Source organism: Salvelinus alpinus, chromosome 3, assembly GCF_045679555.1.
Source record: "Salvelinus alpinus chromosome 3, SLU_Salpinus.1, whole genome shotgun sequence".
In the NCBI taxonomy this organism is placed as follows: Eukaryota; Metazoa; Chordata; class Actinopteri; order Salmoniformes; family Salmonidae; genus Salvelinus; species Salvelinus alpinus.
This window is the reverse complement of record NC_092088.1, coordinates 43,511,948-43,531,536: the sequence shown is the minus strand read 5'-3', so window position 1 is coordinate 43,531,536 and position 19,589 is coordinate 43,511,948. Positions and strand designations below refer to the sequence as shown.

Genomic DNA, 19,589 nt, shown 5'->3' with positions numbered 1-19,589 from the left:
GAGAGACAGAGAGAGACAGAGAGAGAGAGAGAGAGAGAGAGAGAGAGAGAGAGAGAGAGAGAGAGAGAGAGAGAGAGAGAGAGAGAGAGAGAGAGAGAGAGACAGAGAGAGAGACAGACAGAGAGAGACAGAGAGAGACAGAGAGAGAGAGAGAGAGAGAGAGAGAGAGAGAGAGAGAGAGAGAGAGAGAGAGAGAGAGAGAGAGAGAGAGAGAGCGAGAGAGAGAGACAGAGAGAGAGAGAGAGAGAGAGAGACAGAGAGAGAGAGAGAGAGAGAGAGAGAGAGAGAGAGAGAGAGAGAGAGAGAGAGAGAGAGGGAGAGAGAGAGGGAGAGGGAGAGAGAGAGAGGGAGAGAGGGAGAGAGAGAGAGAGAGAGAGAGAGAGAGAGAGAGAGAGAGAGAGAGAGAGAGAGAGAGAGAGAGGGAGAGAGAGAGAGAGAGAGGGAGAGAGAGAGAGAGAGAGAGCGAGAGAGCGCAATATCAGATGAAGGTTGTTTCTCTGTTGAACTGGGAGGAAGCATGCAGCCTGACACAGACACACACGGTTCTCTGAACACAGACATGTCTGACGTGTGTCTGACGTGTGAGAGACTCCCGGCGCGCCGTGTGTGAGCCGACAGGAACAAAAAAAAGGACCTCGATTTGGTTTGTTAATCAGATTTGTCCTTTCGATCTCATCAAGTTAGTACAGAAGTGATCGATGTTCAGGGAAGAGGAATTTGACTCGTACGTGGACCGCGGTATTTTGGAGTATGGAATAGGATGGAAGTATACGAACAGGTATACACTAAAATGTTTCAATAGAAATCTAAACTGACGCCCCCTTGTTTCTCAGCTCAGTAGCAACAGTACCTGTACATACTATAAATCTCCCCCGGAAATTATAGGTGTCAAAATGCTTTGATTTACACGTGAATTAAAGATGCCACTGTTTAAAGAAAGAGAGGGAGTTCTGACGAGACAGGGGCGATGTATGTCGATAAAGGCCATCACCATGACTACAGCTTTTCATCTCCCACCCTTTAAACAGGGGAAAGTAGGGAAACGGAGAAGGAAAGATGAAAGACCCTCTAAGTGTCTTTGTCAGAAGAAAGAGGCGCCTAGTAAAATATTTGCTCATCCCCTCCTCCTCCCTTCTCTTCTCATACTTGGTGCCCCCCCCCCCCTTATGATTTCCCCAAAATGAAAAATCAAGATCTGATTGATACAACAAATCATGTTTCTCACTGTAGCTACAAATGGGAAATTGATGACTTGCGGTCGGTGATTGGGTCCCACTGCCCCTGTATTTTGTGCAGTGCTCTGATTCAGGAATCCAATGGCTCTGACCGAGAATCACTTATTTGAAATGCCATGTGTGGATAATGTGTCGTCAGAAAGACCACGAGGAGGGGGTTTTATATTAGAAAGTGTGATAGGTTTCTTGTAACCCGCTGGCCGGCAAACTATGGCCTACGTAGTCATTCTCAATGCAGTCGGAAGGTATTGGACGCTTGGATGACCATAGTTCCAACCCCGATCATGAACACCCAACTAAACATCCACCACATATTATGTGATTATCTAGGAATCCATCTCAACCGAGAGCAAATAAACCGTACAAAGGACAATATTGATAAGATTTCCTCTTCATATTCTCTGGATATCTACTCTCTCCCGACTTGATTTATCTCCTATTACAAGCACCAAAGAAATGGATCCCCAGCGTCTCGCTGTCACAGACCAGCCCACCCACTAACACACCATCAATAACATCCAGGAAAAGCCCGAGCACCACTACCAAAAGGGGTTCAGAGGGGTGGACGGATGTGTGTGTGGAGGGGTGTGTGTGTGGAGGGGTGCTGGGGTTGGATCTGACACGGGGTACATCAGGAGTCCGGTAGAAGTCGGCTCTCACACACACACACACACACACACACACACACACACACACACACACACACACACACACACACACACACACACACACACACACACACACACACACACACACACACACACACACACACACACAATCCAGTATGAAACAACATGACATGGCAGCAGTCAAGGTGACGTTCTCTTAGCCCTTTTAAATGCCTGCATGTCCAGCTGTGTGACCCTTCATGTTTATCTCTCTCTGCCTCTCTCTCTCTCTCTCTCTCTCTCTCTCTCTCTCTCTCTCTCTCTCTCTCTCTCTCTCTCTCTCTCTCTCTCTCTCTCTCTCTCTCTCTCTCTCTCTCTCTCTCTCTCTCTCTCTCTCTCTCTCTCTCTCTCTCTCTCTCTCTCTCTCTCTCTCTCTCTCTCTCTCTCTCTCTCTCTCTCTCTCTCTCTCTCTCTCTCTCTCTCTCTCTCTCTCTCTCTCTCTCTCTCTCTCTCTCTCTCTCTCTCTCTCTCTCTCCACCCTTCCTCTCTCTAACCACTGCCACGGACCTGGAAGATAATTAATTACCATAAATCCATGGGCCAGCTCTTTTGTAATCCTAACCCAGGCAATAATGCCTCCCCTGAAGGAATCAGTCAGCCCCACAAAAGAACAGTGCGGGAGAACACAGTAGCGCGGGCCAATATGACAGCACAAAGGAAGACTAATTGGGTAGAGTGGAGACAGGGGAACTGAGGAGGGAGGTGGGCGGGGGTCTATGGGAACTCAGAGGGTGGTACAGGCTACTTAGGAAGGTGGGTTGGTGGGTATATCCTGGTTTTAAAAAGTGTGCGTGTGCAAGTGCGAGTGTGTGTGTATGCGCCTGTGCGTGTAAGCGTGCATATTACTATGTGACTAGGTGTGTGTGTGCGCGCACTGGCATGTGGACGGCTAAAAGCCATTCCATTACTTATCTCTTCTTGGCACCGTTCCTAATAACTTATTTCCGACAGTGAGTCACTGTGAAGAAACCGAACACAGCAGGCTCAAACGGAAGCTAGGTTGAAGACCCGGTTTCTGATGACCCGCCGAGGGTGCTGTAGAATAATGAGATGTAAAGACGGGTCTCTAGTTCCACAACGAGGGAGTATACTATACAGAAAGCCTCGTCAAGGTGAAACAGCTCCACTCTGAAGCAAAGTTGGGAGCTATTGCAGTGAGTGGCGGCATCTGTAATAGTCAGGGAAAGTGAGGGCGGAGAAACGAGAAGAGAGATTAACAGTGACTGGGTTCCTCGTGTCAGTGTAACAGTGTCAACGGTTTAAAGGCAGTGGGTTTTCTTCAAAAAGAAAAGGAATGTACAACTCCGGATACATGGCGCAGTTCAGGCCGGTTCAACCTGCTACTGTTGAAAGCTTTTAAGACTGAACATTCTTCTACACGAGCCATCTCTCGCTTTCTGGATATGAGCGTCTGCTAAATGACAATTTTTTAAATTTTATTTAACCTTCATTTAACTAGGCAAATCAGTTAAGAACAAATTCTTATTTACAATGACTGCCTACACCGGCCAAACCCGGACGACGCTGGGCCAATTGTACGCCGCCCTATGGGACTCCCAACCACGGCTGGTTGTAACACAGCCTGGAATCGAACCAGGTCTGTAGTGACGCTTTTAGCATTGAGACGCCGTGCCTTAGACCACCGCGCCACTCGGGGAGCCCAACTCCAATGTCCAATCAGAGACACGCGCGCGCGCACACACTGGGCAGGGATATGAGGTCGAGGGCATAAAGTTAGAAGCATAAGAATGTGCTGTTTCCTGAAATTCCGGACGACTTCTTGATTGTGTAAAAAGGCTCCTTGTCAAAGGATTTAGGAGGAACGACACATCCAGGGTCAGGCTGTGTGGCTATTGTTCCAGCACTCTCGTTTGCAACATTCCAGCACAGAATCGGAATTCTGTCCGCAATGAGGATTATACTCCACTACCCCTCCCCACTGCACTCCCATACGATACCCCCCCCCCCCCCCACACACACACACACAAACCATCTACACACAGAATGCACACAAACACACAGATGCAAACACACATTACCAGTTGGCTTATAAAATTGTGAAGACAGATGAAAGTCAGTGTGCATAGGATGTGTACATAGCAGTTTACTTCTCTATGGAAAGGCAAACAAAACAAAACACGTATTTTCATACTCTCTAAGCTTAAACAAACTCGACTTTTGTCCCTACCCAGCAAACCGGAAACATTCCAAGAACATTCGATTCCCATGAAGTTATAGTTAGGGTTTTATCTAACATCAGAAATTCTAATATCCTAATAACAAAAAAAAAATTCTTCAGAAAATGTTTTAAATGAAATATCCTTGGAATGTCCTCCAAACGTTCACTAAAAATGTTGAGCACATCTGTAACAACCACCACAGAACATTCTCCAAATGTTCTCATTAGGTTTCCAGGTAACGTAATAACACAACGCACCAGTAATGTTTGTAGAACATACTGCCGCAACAAAATGTGAGAGCAAATAGAAATGGATCTGAGAAAACATTGCAGGAACGTTCTGCTAATGTTGACGGATATGTTATTCAAAACACCCATAACAACAAGCAGGGAACATTCCCACAATGCTCTCGCAAAGTTATAGTGTGACGTTATGACATGATTGCTCCAATAACATTCCTTAAACATTCTTCAGCAAATCATGTCCGGATTGAATTAAATTGGCTCTGAGAAAACATTACTGGAACGTTCCGCTAACATTAATGGACATATCATCCGAGACACCTACCCAGGTATAGGCTCTTCATTTTATAAATAATCCTGCAGCAACAGGAAATGTGAATGACTATGTGGATTATAATTAATGGACATTGTTGATACATTGTCCGTGAGAGCAAATCAAGTCTGACATTTTAAAGTGGAAATTACAACTTTTTAAAGCATTTTTAAACCTTGAATACACCAGGCAGGACAATGTATCCTGTAACTTGGTGGTCAAATTAAAATCCTGTACAGGCCATAACAACCAATCAAATTTGTTTTTTATATGAATTTTTTGTTGCCTTTACTTAACCGGAGGAAATGCATTGAGACCAGGGTCTCATTTTCAAGGTTGCCCTGGGAACAATAAACCAACATAATCAGTATCAAAACAACACTATCAATTCACAATTTCACATTTCAACAAACCAAATATCACATCAAAACATCAATCAAAACAAATGCAGTTCTCCTTCACCACATTCCTAATCAAAGTCCCGAATTGACCCTTCGAGACCAGAGAGTCAAGCCTCAAAGTGGCCTGCAGGTTATACCATGCACTAGGGGCACAATAACTAAAGCCAATCATCCCGGACTCTGTGGAGACTTCTAGAACCAGCCAGTCTTGAGAGCGAGTCTGGTGGTGGCTGGATTTCCAATTAAGAAGTGAGGTGAGGTAGTTAGGGAGTTTCTGGAGAACTGCTTTATAAACAAATAGCAGCCAATGTTGGGCCCTTCTGGTAGTCAGACTCCCAGCCAACTGAAGTATATAAAAAGCAAAGACGTGTACAAACATTTTCTCCAATGACAAAACGCAGGGCTGAGTGATAGATTGAATTTAAAACAGAGGCTGCAGCGTGCATGTAAGATGATATCACCATAGTCAAGTACTGGGATGAGCAACGCTTGAACAATCTTCCTCCTGTCTCAAAAGTAAGGCAAGATTTATTTCTATAGAGGAAACCGATCTAAATTCTCAGCTTCTTTGTTCGTTTTTCAATGTGTGCTTTAAAAGACGGCTCATCATCAGTCCAAATACCTAAATACTTAAGAGGGACTTGCTCAATTTGGGCCCCCTTCAAGGTGCAGCCACACAGATCTTTAGGGTCAATTTCACAAGACCTGGAGAACAACATAAACTTGGTTTTATCAACATTTAGCACTAATTTAAGATCAGTGAGTGATTCCTGAATTGAATCAAAGCCAAGCTGAAGATCTTGGCCTGCTGCACTGAGGGCGCAAAGGAATAAATAACTGTGTCATCCGCATAGAGATGTAGGTACCAGTTATTATTATTATTCAGGGACAAATTATTTATGTAAATAGTGAACAGTAAAGGGACTAGTATTGAGCCTTGTGGCACTCCTTTAGACTGAACTCCATCAGCAGATGTACATTGACTTTTGTCGTGCAGGTCATTTTTAACCAGCCGCAGGCCGCTTGGTCTAGACCACGTGTCAAACCTCATTCCACGGAGGGCCGAGTGTCTGTGGGTTTTCGCTCCTCCGTTGTACCAGACTGATGAATTAAGGTCACCAATTTTGGATAGCCTCCGTAGCAGGAGTGCGTGATCAACCGTATCGAATGCTTTCGACAGATCAATACGAAGGGCAGCGCAGTGCTGTTTCCTGTCTCGCGCATTAACTGTGTAATTTATGACTAGAGAAGCAGCCGAGATGGTGCTGTTGCCTGGTCGAAAGCCTGACTGGTGAGCATTCAGAATACATTACCCATCTAAAAAAGACTGCAGCTGAGAATTCAAATATTTTCGCTAAACGTGAACGTTTTGAGATTGGACGATAATCATTAAGATCTCAGGGATCGCCACCTTTGTGGAGCAGGAGAACACAAGGGCCGCCTTCTACACCGTAGGAATAACACCCAAGAGAATGAATAGAGACCATTCCAAGGACGTATATTGACAACAACAAACAGCCCAGCAAACCGGGAACATTCCCAGAACTTTAGCTAACCTTCCCATTATGTTCTAGTTAGGTTTGGAGCTAACATTAGGATGATAACGTCCCACAAACATTTCTATCATGTTTTTATTAGGTTGCCTGGGAATGTAATAACACAACGTTCCGGTGATGTTCATAGAACATACTGCCACGACAAGATGTTGGAGCAAGAGAAGTGGTTCCGACGAAACATTGCAGGAACGTTCTGCTAATGTTGATGGACATGTTACTCAAAAACACCCATAACAACAAGCAGGGAATATTCCTCCAATGGTCTCATAAAGTTATAGTGTGTTGACAGCTTGGCTGTCGAAACGCTGGCTATTCAATTATTGCATGTGAGCTCCTAGATTACGCAGCTCTTCTTTGCTTTTATAGTTGTGACATTATTGTCACGCCTTGACCTTAGAGAGACTTTTCATTTCTCTATTTTGTTAGGTCAGGGTGTGATTTGGGTGGGCATTCTAGTTTTCTATTTCTTTGTTGGCCGGGTATGGTTCCCAATCAGAGGCAGCTGTCTATCGTTGTCTCTGATTGGGAATCATACTTAGGCAGCCTGTTTTCCACCTTAGTTTGTGGGATCTTGTCTTTGTATAGTTGCTGTTTAGCGCTACAGAGCTTTACGTTCGTTTCGTGTTTTGTTGTTTTTCAGTGTCATTTGAAAATAAAGTAAAATGTACGCCTTACCACGCTGCACCTTGGTCTTCATCTATCAACGAGCGTAACAATTATGACATGACGGTTCTGATAACGTTACCTGGAGTTATTTTTAAAAAATATATACATTCCTGGAATATTCCGTTAATGTTGATGGAGATATTACTACTAATACCTACTGTATAACAACAAACATTCCTACGAGACTATTATCAAGTTTTGTAAGGTTATCACACGACGATACAGAATTGCTCTACAAACATACTTCGACGATAAACGAAAGTAGTTCCGAAAGCATTGCTGCAATGTTCTGCCAATGTTGACGTGTAATGTGACATTATTAGATGAAGTTGCCAAACTTCTAAAGAAATGGCATCTCCATGGTCTTACATCATTATATTTTATAAGGGTATTGTCCAAACATTGCTGTAGCTTTTTTAAAGAATGGTAGCCAAGCAAATTTGAACCTGCGATCTGCTATCTTCAAGCCTTGTAGGCTACTTAGTTTGCTGCGCCAGTAGGATCCTAATGTTTCTAGCGGATTTCTCTTTGTACTGAAATTCTCCAATTATGATCCAATCAATGGCTATACGCTGAGTGTACAAAGCATCAGGAACACATTCCTAATATTGAGCTGCGTCCCCTTTTACCCTCAGAACAGCCTCAATTCGTCGGGGCATGGACTACAAGGTCTTGAAAGCGTTCCACAGGGATGCTGGCCCCTATTGACTCCAATGCTTCCCACAGTTGTGCCAAATTGGCTGGATGTCCTTTGGGTGGTGGACCATTCTTGATACACACGGGAAACTGCTGAGCGTGAAAACCCCAGCAGCATTGCAGTTCTTGACACACTCAAAACGGTGCACCTGGCACCTACTGCAATACCCCGTTCAAAGGCACTTAAATCTTTTCTCTTTCTCACTCACCCTCTAAATGGCATACATACACAATCCATGTCTCAAATGCCTCAAGGCTTAAAAATCCTTCTTTAACCTGTCTCCTCCCCACAATCTACACTGATTGGTGGGATCATAGCTTGCACCTGGATTCACCTGGTCAGTCTATGTCATGGAAAGGGCAAGTGTTCCTAATGTTTTGTACACTCAGAGTGTGTCTTAGTATATATGCACATCTACAGTGCCTTTCAGAATGTATTCACACTCCTTGTTACAGCCTGAATTTAAAATGGATTACATTTAGATTTATTTTGTCACTGGCCTACACTCAATACCCCATGACGTCCAAGTGGGTAAGTGTTTTCAGATATTTCACAAATTAATTGAGTCAATAAGTATTCGACCGCTTTGTTATGGCAAGCCTAAATAAATTCAGGAGTAAGAATTCGCTTAACAAGTAACATAATAAATTGCATGGACTCTATGTGAAATAATAGTGTTTAACATGATTTTTGAATGACTACCTCATCTTTGTACCCCACACATAAAAAGATCTGTAAGGTCCCTCAGTCGAGCAGTGCATTTCAAACAGATTCAACCACAAAGACCAGGGAGTTTTTCCAATGCCTTGCAAAGAAGGGCACCAATAATTGGTAAATTGGTAAAAATAAAAAAAACAGACATTGAATATCCCTTTGAGCATGGTGAAGCTATTATTATACTTTGGAAGGTGTATCAATACACCTAGTCACTACAAGGATACAGGCGTCCTTCCTAACTCAGTTGCCGGAAAGGAAAGAAACCACCCAGGAATTTCACAATGAGGCCAATGGTGACTTTAAAACAGTTACAGAGTTTAAAGGCTGTGATAGGAGAAAACTGAGGATGAGGATGAGGAACAACATTGTAGTTACTCCACAATACTAACCAAATTGACAGAGTGAAAAGAAGGAAGCCTGTACAGAATAAAAATAATTACCAAAACATGCATCCTGTTTGCAACAAGGCACTAAAGAAATATTGCAAAAAAAACGTGGCAAAGCAATTCACTTTCTGTCCTGAATACAAAGTGTTATTTTGGGGCAAATCCAATACAACCCATTACTGAGTACCACCCTCCATATTTTCAAGCATAGTGGTGGCTGCATCATGTCATCATGTTATGGGTGGGCTTATAATCGTTTTTCAGGATAAAAAAGAAACGGGATGGAGCTAAGCACAGGCAAAATCCTAGAAGAAAGCCTGGTTCAGCCTGCTTTCAACCAGACACTGGGAGATGAATTCACCTTTCAGCAGGACAATAACCTAAAACACGAGGTCAAATCTACACTGGAGTTGTTTACCAAGAAGACAGTGAATGTTCCTGAGTGGCCGAGTTACAATTTTGACTTAAATCTGCTTGAAGATCTATGGCAAGACCTGAAAATGGTTGTCGAGCATCTATCAACAACCAATTTGACAGAGCTTGAAGAATTTTGAAAAGAATAATGGGCAAATGTTGCACTCCAGGTATAGAAAGCTATTGGAGACTTACCTTGAAAGGCTCACAGCTGTAATCGCTGACAACGGTGATTCTAATACGTAATCAAGATATATTAATGTAAAAAAAAAAATTCTACTCGAATTTTTCTTCAATATTACACACTATTTTGTGTAGATCGTTGACATAAAATGCCAATTAAATCCATTTTAATCCCACTTTGTAACACAACAAAATGTGGAAAAAGTCAAGGGGTGTGAATACTTTCTGAAGGCACTGTATGTGGACCTAACCGCAATCGACAAGGCAATGACTTAACATGATTTTTGAAGTCAAGTTTTTTTGGGGAAATAAAAGTCAAAACATCCCAACATTACAGTATATAAAGAAGACTGATAGAGTAAGAAATAATACAGGATACTTATTTTTCTACATTCACTTACCCTCTCCTTTGCAAAGACAAAGACCACGACCTGAAAGTCAGTGTAAAGCTGTCAACAACTTTATATTTTTGTTAGTCCCATCCCAGTGACGCAACGGATTCATTCCAGGGATAATGCTTATAAACTCCCAGATTCAATCCCTGCTTGTGACTGTCAACAAAATATGGTAAAAATATGTTTGTACAGTAAATGTTTATGTGATTCCAGATAATTGCCCATATCTGTTGCTACATGGACTGTTGTGCAATTAACTTCCTTAACAGTAAGATAACATATTATCATTATGGGAAGAATGTGTCACGTTCCTGACCTATTTATGTTAGTTTTTGTGTGTTAGTTGGTCAGGAAGTGAGGTTGGGTGGGCATTCTATGTTATCTGTTTCTATGTTGGTTTCGGTTTGCCTGGTATGGCTCTTGATTAGAGGCAGGTGGTTTGCGTTTGCCTCTAATTAAGAGTCATATTTAGGTAGGGCATTCTCACTGTTTGTTTGTGGGTGATTGTCTCCTGTGTCCGTATGTTATGTTCGTACCACATGGGACTGTAGCGTTTGTTTGTTTTCGTTTTCGTTTCGATGTCGTCTGTTTCCTGTACGTAAGTTTATGTTTAGTTATGTAAGTTTATGTTCAGGTCTCGTCAACGTCGTTTTGTTGTTTTGTAGTTTGGAAAGTTTTTGTTTTCGTTTCGTGTTGCCATCTTTATCGTTGTTATAATAAAGATGGCTTATTTCCCACAAGCTGCGTTTTGGTCTGAAGATCCTTCTCTCCTCACCTCTTCCGAGGATGAGGAGAGCGTCACCCGTTACAGAATTACCCACCAATGCAGGACCAAGCGGCATGTAAAGCGGCAACAGGACCCACCTACACAGGATTTCTGGAGATGGGAGGACGAACTGGATGGTAAGGGGCCGTGGGCACAACCGGGAGAATATCGCCTTCCTCGTGAAGAGCTGGAGGCAGCTAAAGCCGAGAGGAGGCGATATGAGGAGGCAGCACGGAGACAAGGCTGGAAGCCCGTGAGTACAACCCAAAAATTTCTTGGGGGGGGCCTTAAAGGGAGTGTGGCGAAGTCAGGTAGGAAACCTGCGCCTACTCCCTGTACTTACCGTGGAGAGCGAGAGTACGGGCAGACACCGTGTTACGCAGTAGAGCGCACGGTGTCTCCTGTACGCGTGCATAGCCCGGTTCGGTACATTTCAGCTCCACGTATCGGCCGGGCTAGACTGAGCGTTGAGCCGTATGTCATGAAGCCGGCCCAACGCATCTGGTCACCAGTGCGTCTCCTCGGGCCGGCGTACATGGCACCAGCCTTACGCATGGTGTCCCCGGTTCGCCTACATAGGCCGGTGCGGGTTATTCCACCTCCCCGCACTGGTCAGGCGACGGGGAGCAATGAACCAGGTAAGGTTGGGCAGGCTCGGCGTTCAAGGGAGCCAGTACGCCTGCACGGTCCGGTATTTCCGGCGCCACCTCCCCGCCCCAACCCAGTACCACCAGTGCCTCCTCCACGCACTAGCTATATGGTGCGTGTCTCCAGCCCTTTACCACCAGTGTCTAAACCACGCACCAAGCCTCCTGTGTGTCCCCAGAGTCCTGTGCGTCCTGTTGCTGCTCCCCGCACTAGCCCTGAGATGCGTGTCCCCAGCCCGGTGCCACCAGTCCCGGCACCACGCACCAGGCCTACAGTGCGCCTCAGCTGGCAGGAGTCTGCCGTCTGCCGAGCGATGACTGAACTGCCCATCTGCCAAGCGCCATCTGAGCCATCCGTCTCCCCAGCGCCATCTGAGCCATCCGTCTCCCCAGCGCCATCTGAGCCATCCGTCTCCCCAGCGCCATCTGAGCCATCCGTCTCCCCAGCGCCATCTGAGCCATCCGTCTGCAATGAGCCTGCAAAGCCGCCCGTCTGCCATGAGCCTGCAAAGCCGCCCGTCTGCCATGAGCCCACTGAGCCGTCCGCCAGACAGGAGCCGCTAGAGCCGCCAGCCAGACAGGAGCCGCTAGAGCCGTCCGTCAGACAGGATCTGCCAGAGCCGCCAACCAGACAGGATCTGCCAGAGCCGCCAACCAGACAGGATCTGCCAGAGCCGCCAACCAGACAGGATCTGCCAGAGCCGCCAACCAGACAGGATCTGCCAGAGCCGCCAACCAGACAGGATCTGCCAGATCAGTCAGCCAGTCATGAGCAGCCAGATCCGTCAGTTAGCCATGAGCAGCCAGATCCGTCAGCTAGCCATGAGCAGCCAGATCCGTCAGCTAGCCATGAGCAGCCAGATCCGTCAGCCAGCCATGAGCAGCCAGATCCGTTAGCCAGCCATGTGCAGCCAGATCCGTTAGCCAGCCATGAGCAGCCAGATCCGTCAGCCAGCCATGAGCAGCCAGAGCCGTCAGAGAGCCATGAGCAGCCAGAGCCGTCAGAGAGCCATGAGCAGCCAGAGCCGTCAGAGAGCCATGAGCAGCCAGAGCCGTCAGAGAGCCATGAGCAGCCAGAGCCGTCAGAGCGCCATGAGCAGCCAGAGCCGTCAGCCTGCCATGAGCGTCGAGAGCCGTCAGCCTGCCATGAGCGTCGAGAGCCGTCAGCCTGCCATGAGCGTCGAGAGCCGTCAGCCTGCCATGAGCGTCGAGAGCCGTCAGCCTGCCATGAGCGTCGAGAGCCGTCAGCCTGCCATGAGCGTCGAGAGCCGTCAGCCTGCCATGAGCGTCGAGAGCCGTCAGCCTGCCATGAGCGTCGAGAGCCGTCAGCCAGCCATGAGCGTCGAGAGTCGTCAGTCAGCCATGAGCTGCCCTTCAGCCTGAAAAGGCTAGATACCCAGAACTGCCCATCAGTCCAGAGCTGTCTCTCTGTCCGGAGCTGCCTTTCAGTCCGGAGTTGCCCCTCTATCCTGATCTCCCTCTATCTTTATCTACCTCTATAGTCTTATCTATCCCTCTGTCTTGGTTAAACTCTCTGTCCCGGTATTGTCATTATTAGATTTGTTATTAGGAGGATTTTGTGGGGGAAGTAAGAGGGTGGACATTCTTGAAGGGAGGGGGCTAGGATGGATTATGGTGGGGTGGGAACCGCGCCCGGAGCCTGAGCCACCACCGTGGTTAGATGCCCACCCAGACCCTCCCCTAGACTTTGTGCTGGTGCGTCCGGAGTTCGCACCTTGTGGGGGGGGTACTGTCACGTTCCTGACCTATTTATGTTAGTTTTTGTGTGTTAGTTGGTCAGGAAGTGAGGTTGGGTGGGCATTCTATGTTATCTGTTTCTATGTTGGTTTCGGTTTGCCTGGTATGGCTCTTGATTAGAGGCAGGTGGTTTGCGTTTGCCTCTAATTAAGAGTCATATTTAGGTAGGGCATTCTCACTGTTTGTTTGTGGGTGATTGTCTCCTGTGTCCGTATGTTATGTTCGTACCACATGGGACTGTAGCGTTTGTTTGTTTTCGTTTTCGTTTCGATGTCGTCTGTTTCCTGTACGTAAGTTTATGTTTAGTTATGTAAGTTTATGTTCAGGTCTCGTCAACGTCGTTTTGTTGTTTTGTAGTTTGGAAAGTTTTTGTTTTCGTTTCGTGTTGCCATCTTTATCGTTGTTATAATAAAGATGGCTTATTTCCCACAAGCTGCGTTTTGGTCTGAAGATCCTTCTCTCCTCACCTCTTCCGAGGATGAGGAGAGCGTCACCCGTTACAGAATGGCATCAAAATCTGTCCTGTTGTGTACACTCAGTGGCTAGTTTATTAGCTACACCACCCCGTTCACGAAAACTGATCGCTCCAAATTATTTTCCACCATAATTTGCAAATAAATTCATTAAAAATCCTACAATGTGATTTTCTGGATTTTCTTTTCTCATTTTGTCTGTCATAGTTGAAGTGTACCTATGATGAAAATTACAGGCCTCTCTCATCTTTTTAAGTGGGAGAACTTGCATAATTGGTGGCTGACTAAATACTTTTTTGCCCCACTGTATTTTCCCAACCTAATAGAACCATTGTAAAGTTTTTGTGTTTTGTCTCTTGTCATATCCCCACAATGTTACCACAACCTAAATAAATGTGTTAGGAACCTCTAAAGAACATTAAAACATGTGTTTCTTGTAACATTAGGTGAATGTTTTCTGCACCCTAATGACACATTGCATCCGCACAACTGGACAGTTTCTGTGTTTTGAGAACACATCTTTTGTGTTCCCACCAGACCGTTCCCACAACCTAATGAAACATTCTGGGAACCTTTAAAGAACAGAAGGAACGTGCTCTGGGAACGTTCTTGCAACCGCAGGCAAATGTTTTTACAAACGTGCATAATCAGCACCACTGGACAGTTTTATGTTTTATGAGAACATTTGTGTCAACCTAACAAATGTTCTGGGAACTTTCACAGAACCAATTTTGGTTGGCTCAGTATTGTCCCTGCTGAGCCAGACATGCTGTCTGGCAGAATATATGCTAAGAGGAGACAGTAATTAAGGAGAACCTTAAGATTCAGCACACTAATTCAAACCGCTAGGCAATGAGCTCAAGGTTAGCTGCACGGTTAGCTACTCTAGTGTCGCTTGGAGACGTGCGGCAACACTGATGCAACAAACAACACTGATATGTATGTGTACTATGCACAGTGTTGCTTTAACAGAGCAACTTGGAAAGTCATTCCCAGACTCTAATGAACTGAGAGAGAGAGAGAGAGAGAGAGAGAGAGAGAGAGAGAGAGAGAGAGAGAGAGAGAGAGAGAGAGAAAAATAGAGAGAGTGTGAGTGAGAGATACGCACACACAGCCACACACACACACACAGTGTCTCAGAGAAGGGGAGCAACTGTAGAAGCGATGTGCTGTGCGAGTTGAGTAGGCAGTGTGGGTATGGGACTAGAGTAGAGTAGATCTGTGTGAAGCCACTCTGACAGCCATAATAACTGTAATAGCCAGAGGGCCTCGAGCAGTTGAAGACGGAGTCTGTCTGAACGCTATTGTAAGGACAACGGCCTGTGTGGTTGGTTATGTCTGTGTGCTCATGTACGTGTGTAAAGCAGAGAGAGAGAGAGAGAGAGAGAGAGAGAGAGAGAGAGAGAGAGAGAGAGAGAGAGAGAGAGAGAGAGTAGAGAGAGAGAGAGAGAGAGAGAGAGAGAGAGAGAGAGAGAGAGAGAGAGAGAGAGAGAGAGAGAGAGAGAGAGAGAGAGAGAGAGAGAGAGAGAGAGAGAGAGAGAGAGAGAGAGAGAGAGAGAGAGAGAGAGAGAGAGAGAGAGAGAGAGAGAGAGAGAGAGAGAGAGAGAGAGAGAGAGAGACGCAAACAGAATGTGTAGAGTAGGTGTATGTATCTGTGATATTTTTCACCAGCTTACAGTGCCAGCAGCAGCAGAAGGACGAGGAGGCGGCAGTGCCGCTACTGCTGCCAGGGACACACAGTGCAGCCCTCATCTGGCCCCCGTCCTATAGTCTGCTGCCTTTCTTACCACTGGTCATGGACGCACGATTCATTAAGCTAACCTGGCGAGCCTCCTTCCCACAGCACCAGAGCACACAACAGAGCACAGAGAGACACTGAGGCAATCACTGCCCAGCGCTGCTGAGACCCCGCCCACTCCAAGGCTGTAGACACCACCTGCTGTGCCACCATTTGACTCAAACATCACACCACTTCCAGGGCTGACCTTACACCAAGCTCTCCACTTCCAGGGCTGACCTTACACCAAGCTCTCCACTTCCAGGGCTGACCTTACACCAATCTCTCCACTTCCAGGGCTGACCTTACACCAAGCTCTCCACTTCCAGGGCTGACCTTACACCAAGCTCTCCACTTCCAGGGCTGACCTTACACCAAGCTCTCCACTTCCAGGGCTGACCTTACACCAATCTCTCCACTTCTAGGGCTGACCTTACACCAAGCTCTCCACTTCCAGGGCTGACCTTACACCAAGCTCTCCACTTCCAGGGCTGACCTTACACCAAGCTCTCCACTTCCAGGGCTGACCTTACACCAAGCTCTCCACTTCCAGGGCTGACCTTACACCAACCTATCCACTTCCAGGGCTGACCTTACACCAAGCTCTCCACTTCCAGGGCTGACCTTACACCAAGCTCTCCACTTCCAGGGCTGACCTTACACCAAGCTCTCCACTTCCAGGGCTGACCTTACACCAAGCTCTCCACTTCCAGGGCTGACCTTACACCAATCTCTCCACTTCCAGGGCTGACCTTACACCAATCTCTCCACTTCTAGGGCTGACCTTACACCAAGCTCTCCACTTCCAGGGATGGCCTTACACCAAGCTCTCCACTTCCAGGGCTGACCTTACACCAAGCTCTCCACTTCCAGGGCTGACCTTACACCAAGCTCTCCACTTCCAGGGCTGACCTTACACCAATCTCTCCACTTCCAGGGCTGACTTTACACCAAGCTCTCCAACGATCGCTATATTCCTATTCTCAGAATTCAACTTTGGTACTTTCAATTTTAATATAGCAGGACGTTCTGTCGTAACTGAGAAAGCCCCACTCCGGCGTATAAATGTTTTGTGTGGTTTCGCGTAGCCCTGCTAGAACTGGAGCTCCTAACACACATCCTATGGTTACGTGAGTTAGTGTGGGAACGCTGCTGCTCAATGGTTATCTATTGGCTGGCTGCTGTGGTGGTGCTGTGTTTCCACACCGCCTTCCGCATTCCACAAGACCCAATCTGTGTCGGCAGGCATTTGTTTCACTTAAGGAGTGTGTACGTGGCACGAGACAGTACGCAGAGGACAAGGACACCAGCCTCTGCGCTGCTCGGTCATCTAATAAAATACGTGCAGGTAGCGAGGAACCCGATAACCACTGCAACAACAACGCCCTTCAGTCACAGAGAGGGAGAAAGAGAGAGAGAGGGGGGGAGAGAGAGAGAGACGGAGAGAAAAGACAGAAAACGAAACAGGGAAGGAGGGGAAGACAGAGCCTGGGAACGGGAGAGATGGACGAACAGAGGAAGGACAAGAGGGGGTCATTGACTGTGCTTTATGATGCGAGGAAGACCAGTAGTTTTGATTTACCCTGTAGTACAGTTCATCACTAACACCATGGTGGTGAAACTAAAAAGAGAGCCTCACCCCGCTCTGTGGTGGGAGATATGATACAGATAGAGCAGCTGGGTTTCTGCAGGATGGCGAACTGAAGCAGACGTGGAAGGGGGCAGGAGACCACAGCATGGATATCAGAGACACTTGTTTTATTTTTTCTGCCAGCGCCCCCCACTGGGACTCTGTGGAAGAGCTCAGATAACCATCTCCACTAACACCACTTGTCCAAATAGAAGGCAGGGCCCTGCTTATACAGTGGAAATAAAAACTGACCTTTCTCTGAAAAGAGAAAGATGGGAAATAAATAAATGTCTGTGTGTGTGTGTGTGTGTGTTTGTCTATGTGTCCGTGCGCACGTGCGCATGTATGTCTAAGAGGAGCATGGAAGTCCCCCTGGTCCCAGACCACCTCCCAGTGCTCCTCTCCCATCCTACAGGGGCCAGGGTTAGAAGATCACACCGCCAAAACATGGTCACGTTTCAGGGACAGGGACAGGCTGGACTGGGGGCCCATCGAGCCCCACTGCTGCTGGATCCCACAGATCTGAGGCCAAGGACAATGTTTGTACACCTGCCCCTCTCAGAGCGACAGTGCAGCTTGGGGGAATGATTGTTGTTTCCCAATAGGAGGAAATATCCGAGATCTTCAGACGGCCCTGCAGACTAGTGGACACACCCTTGGAGGGTAAGTAGTACTGCTCATGCACACAGTATGAAAACACACTCTACCAGTTTTACACAATGACTGGAGCCTGTATCAATGGAAGGCATCTGAGAAAAGACGAAGAGATTAGGGCGGTCAATTGCTGACATGATCGATAACGAGAGAAAATGAAGTAAGGTTTTACCTTGTAAATAGCAATCTGTGTGTGAGGGTGAGTTTATAGTGCCTGAGTGTGTGTGTGTGTGTGTGTGGTCTTGTTCTTCCATCCTCGTGGTGGCCTGAAATCACCAAAAGTCCACACAAGGATAGTAAAACAAGAACATTCTCCCTTGTGGGGACATTTTAAGGTTACGGGTTAGAATTAGGGTTAGGTTTAGGGTTCGGATTATAGGTTAAAGTTAGGGTTAGGTTTAAGGTTAGGGGTTTCGGGGAAATAGGATTTTAAATGGATATACATTTTAGGTCCCCAAGAGCAAACAAGTGTGTGTGTGTGTGTGGTTGGGTTCGAGTGTATGTGGTTGTGTGTGTGTGTGTGTGTGTGCTCGCCTTACCTTCTTCTTGTCCCTCATGGAGCCTTTTCCACGCACCATGATTTTACATCCTGTCTCTGCCTCCAGCTGCTTGGCTGTCAGCCCCCGTGGTCCCAGGATACGGCCCACAAAGTTAAACTGCAAGAGAAACACACACACAAACACACACACACACAAATTAGAACCAGGGCTTAGAACCAGAGCAGTTCTTCAGCATAGACAACAGGACACTTTATCATTGATATGTATGAGGACATAGTAGACAGTTGAAACATATCTGTAATGGAAACGTTAACTGATTTTCTCAACCCTGACATGTTGAGAAGAGAGCGGGATCAGATACAAAGATATGGAAGCACAGAGAAAGAACGAGAAAACAAGGCGATGATGCAGACGACGTAGCCCGTCGCTTGACCCTCCCACCTCGCTGTAATCTCACGCCCTCATCACCCGCCTGGCGCTCTTACACAATGGCGCTCGATGGCGGCTGAAAAGCAGCCGATATCGGGAGTGTCTTGCGACCAGACGCCGCTGACAAGATAAGGCTCAGCAATCGTTCGCCCATCGATCAGCAGCTCCTCTCTGCTCTTCTCCTCACTGGACTTTACACTGCCTGTCAGTCAAGACTCATGAGGGCTGCTGCATATCGATGAGCTGGGACTGAGACTGACACACAGACAGGTCCTGGGCCTAAAAGGACAAGAGAGACGGACTGACTGACTGGCCAAGTTTATAGCAACAAGACCTACTGGATTCAAACGAAACAGAGCAAGAACAATGAAAAGTTTTAAAGATTGGCATTCACCATTATCTCCGCTGATCACTTCATGTCAATACAGATGTAGGATCTTAATTTGAGCCGGTTTGCTGCAGCAGGAAAATAATCCCGCAGCAACAGGAAATGTGAATTATTATGTGGACTCGGTACCGGTACTCCTTGTATATAGCCTCATTATTGTTATTTATAGTGTTACTCTTTTCTATTTTTATACTTTTTAACTCTTTTATACTTTTTAACTCTGAATAGTTGGGAAAGGGCTCATAAGTAAGCACTTAACGGTAAAGAAAACAGTTAAAGTCTACACCTGTTGTATTCGGCGCATTTGACAAATAAAATTTGATTTGCTTTTAATTATAATGAATGAACATTTGTGAATGGGTTGATAAATTTTTCGTGTGGGGAAAATCAAGTTAGAATTGTAAAAAGTGGAAAATGCTAACTTGAGAAGTCTTTTTTAAACCTGAAATACACCACAAGTTTTACATTTCCTGCACTTTTTTCCTGCAACAGGGTGATCAAATTAAGATCCTAC

The 19,589-nt window shown here is 46.3% G+C and overlaps 1 protein-coding gene across 4 annotated transcripts in view; it reads right to left on the bottom strand.

Annotated features, from left to right (window-relative positions):
- Positions 1 to 19,589, bottom strand: part of LOC139570746 (KH domain-containing RNA-binding protein QKI-like) — a 105,665-nt gene that overhangs the window by 43,075 nt on the left and 43,001 nt on the right. For all 4 annotated transcript variants that reach the window (XR_011674156.1, XM_071392884.1, XM_071392886.1 and 1 more), the window contains exon 3: positions 18,298 to 18,414. Coding sequence is in view for 3 of the 4 variants with exons in the window: in XM_071392884.1 (XP_071248985.1) it covers positions 18,298 to 18,414 (117 nt within the window). In the remaining variant the exon portion in view is untranslated. The remainder of the gene's footprint in view (positions 1 to 18,297; positions 18,415 to 19,589) is intronic.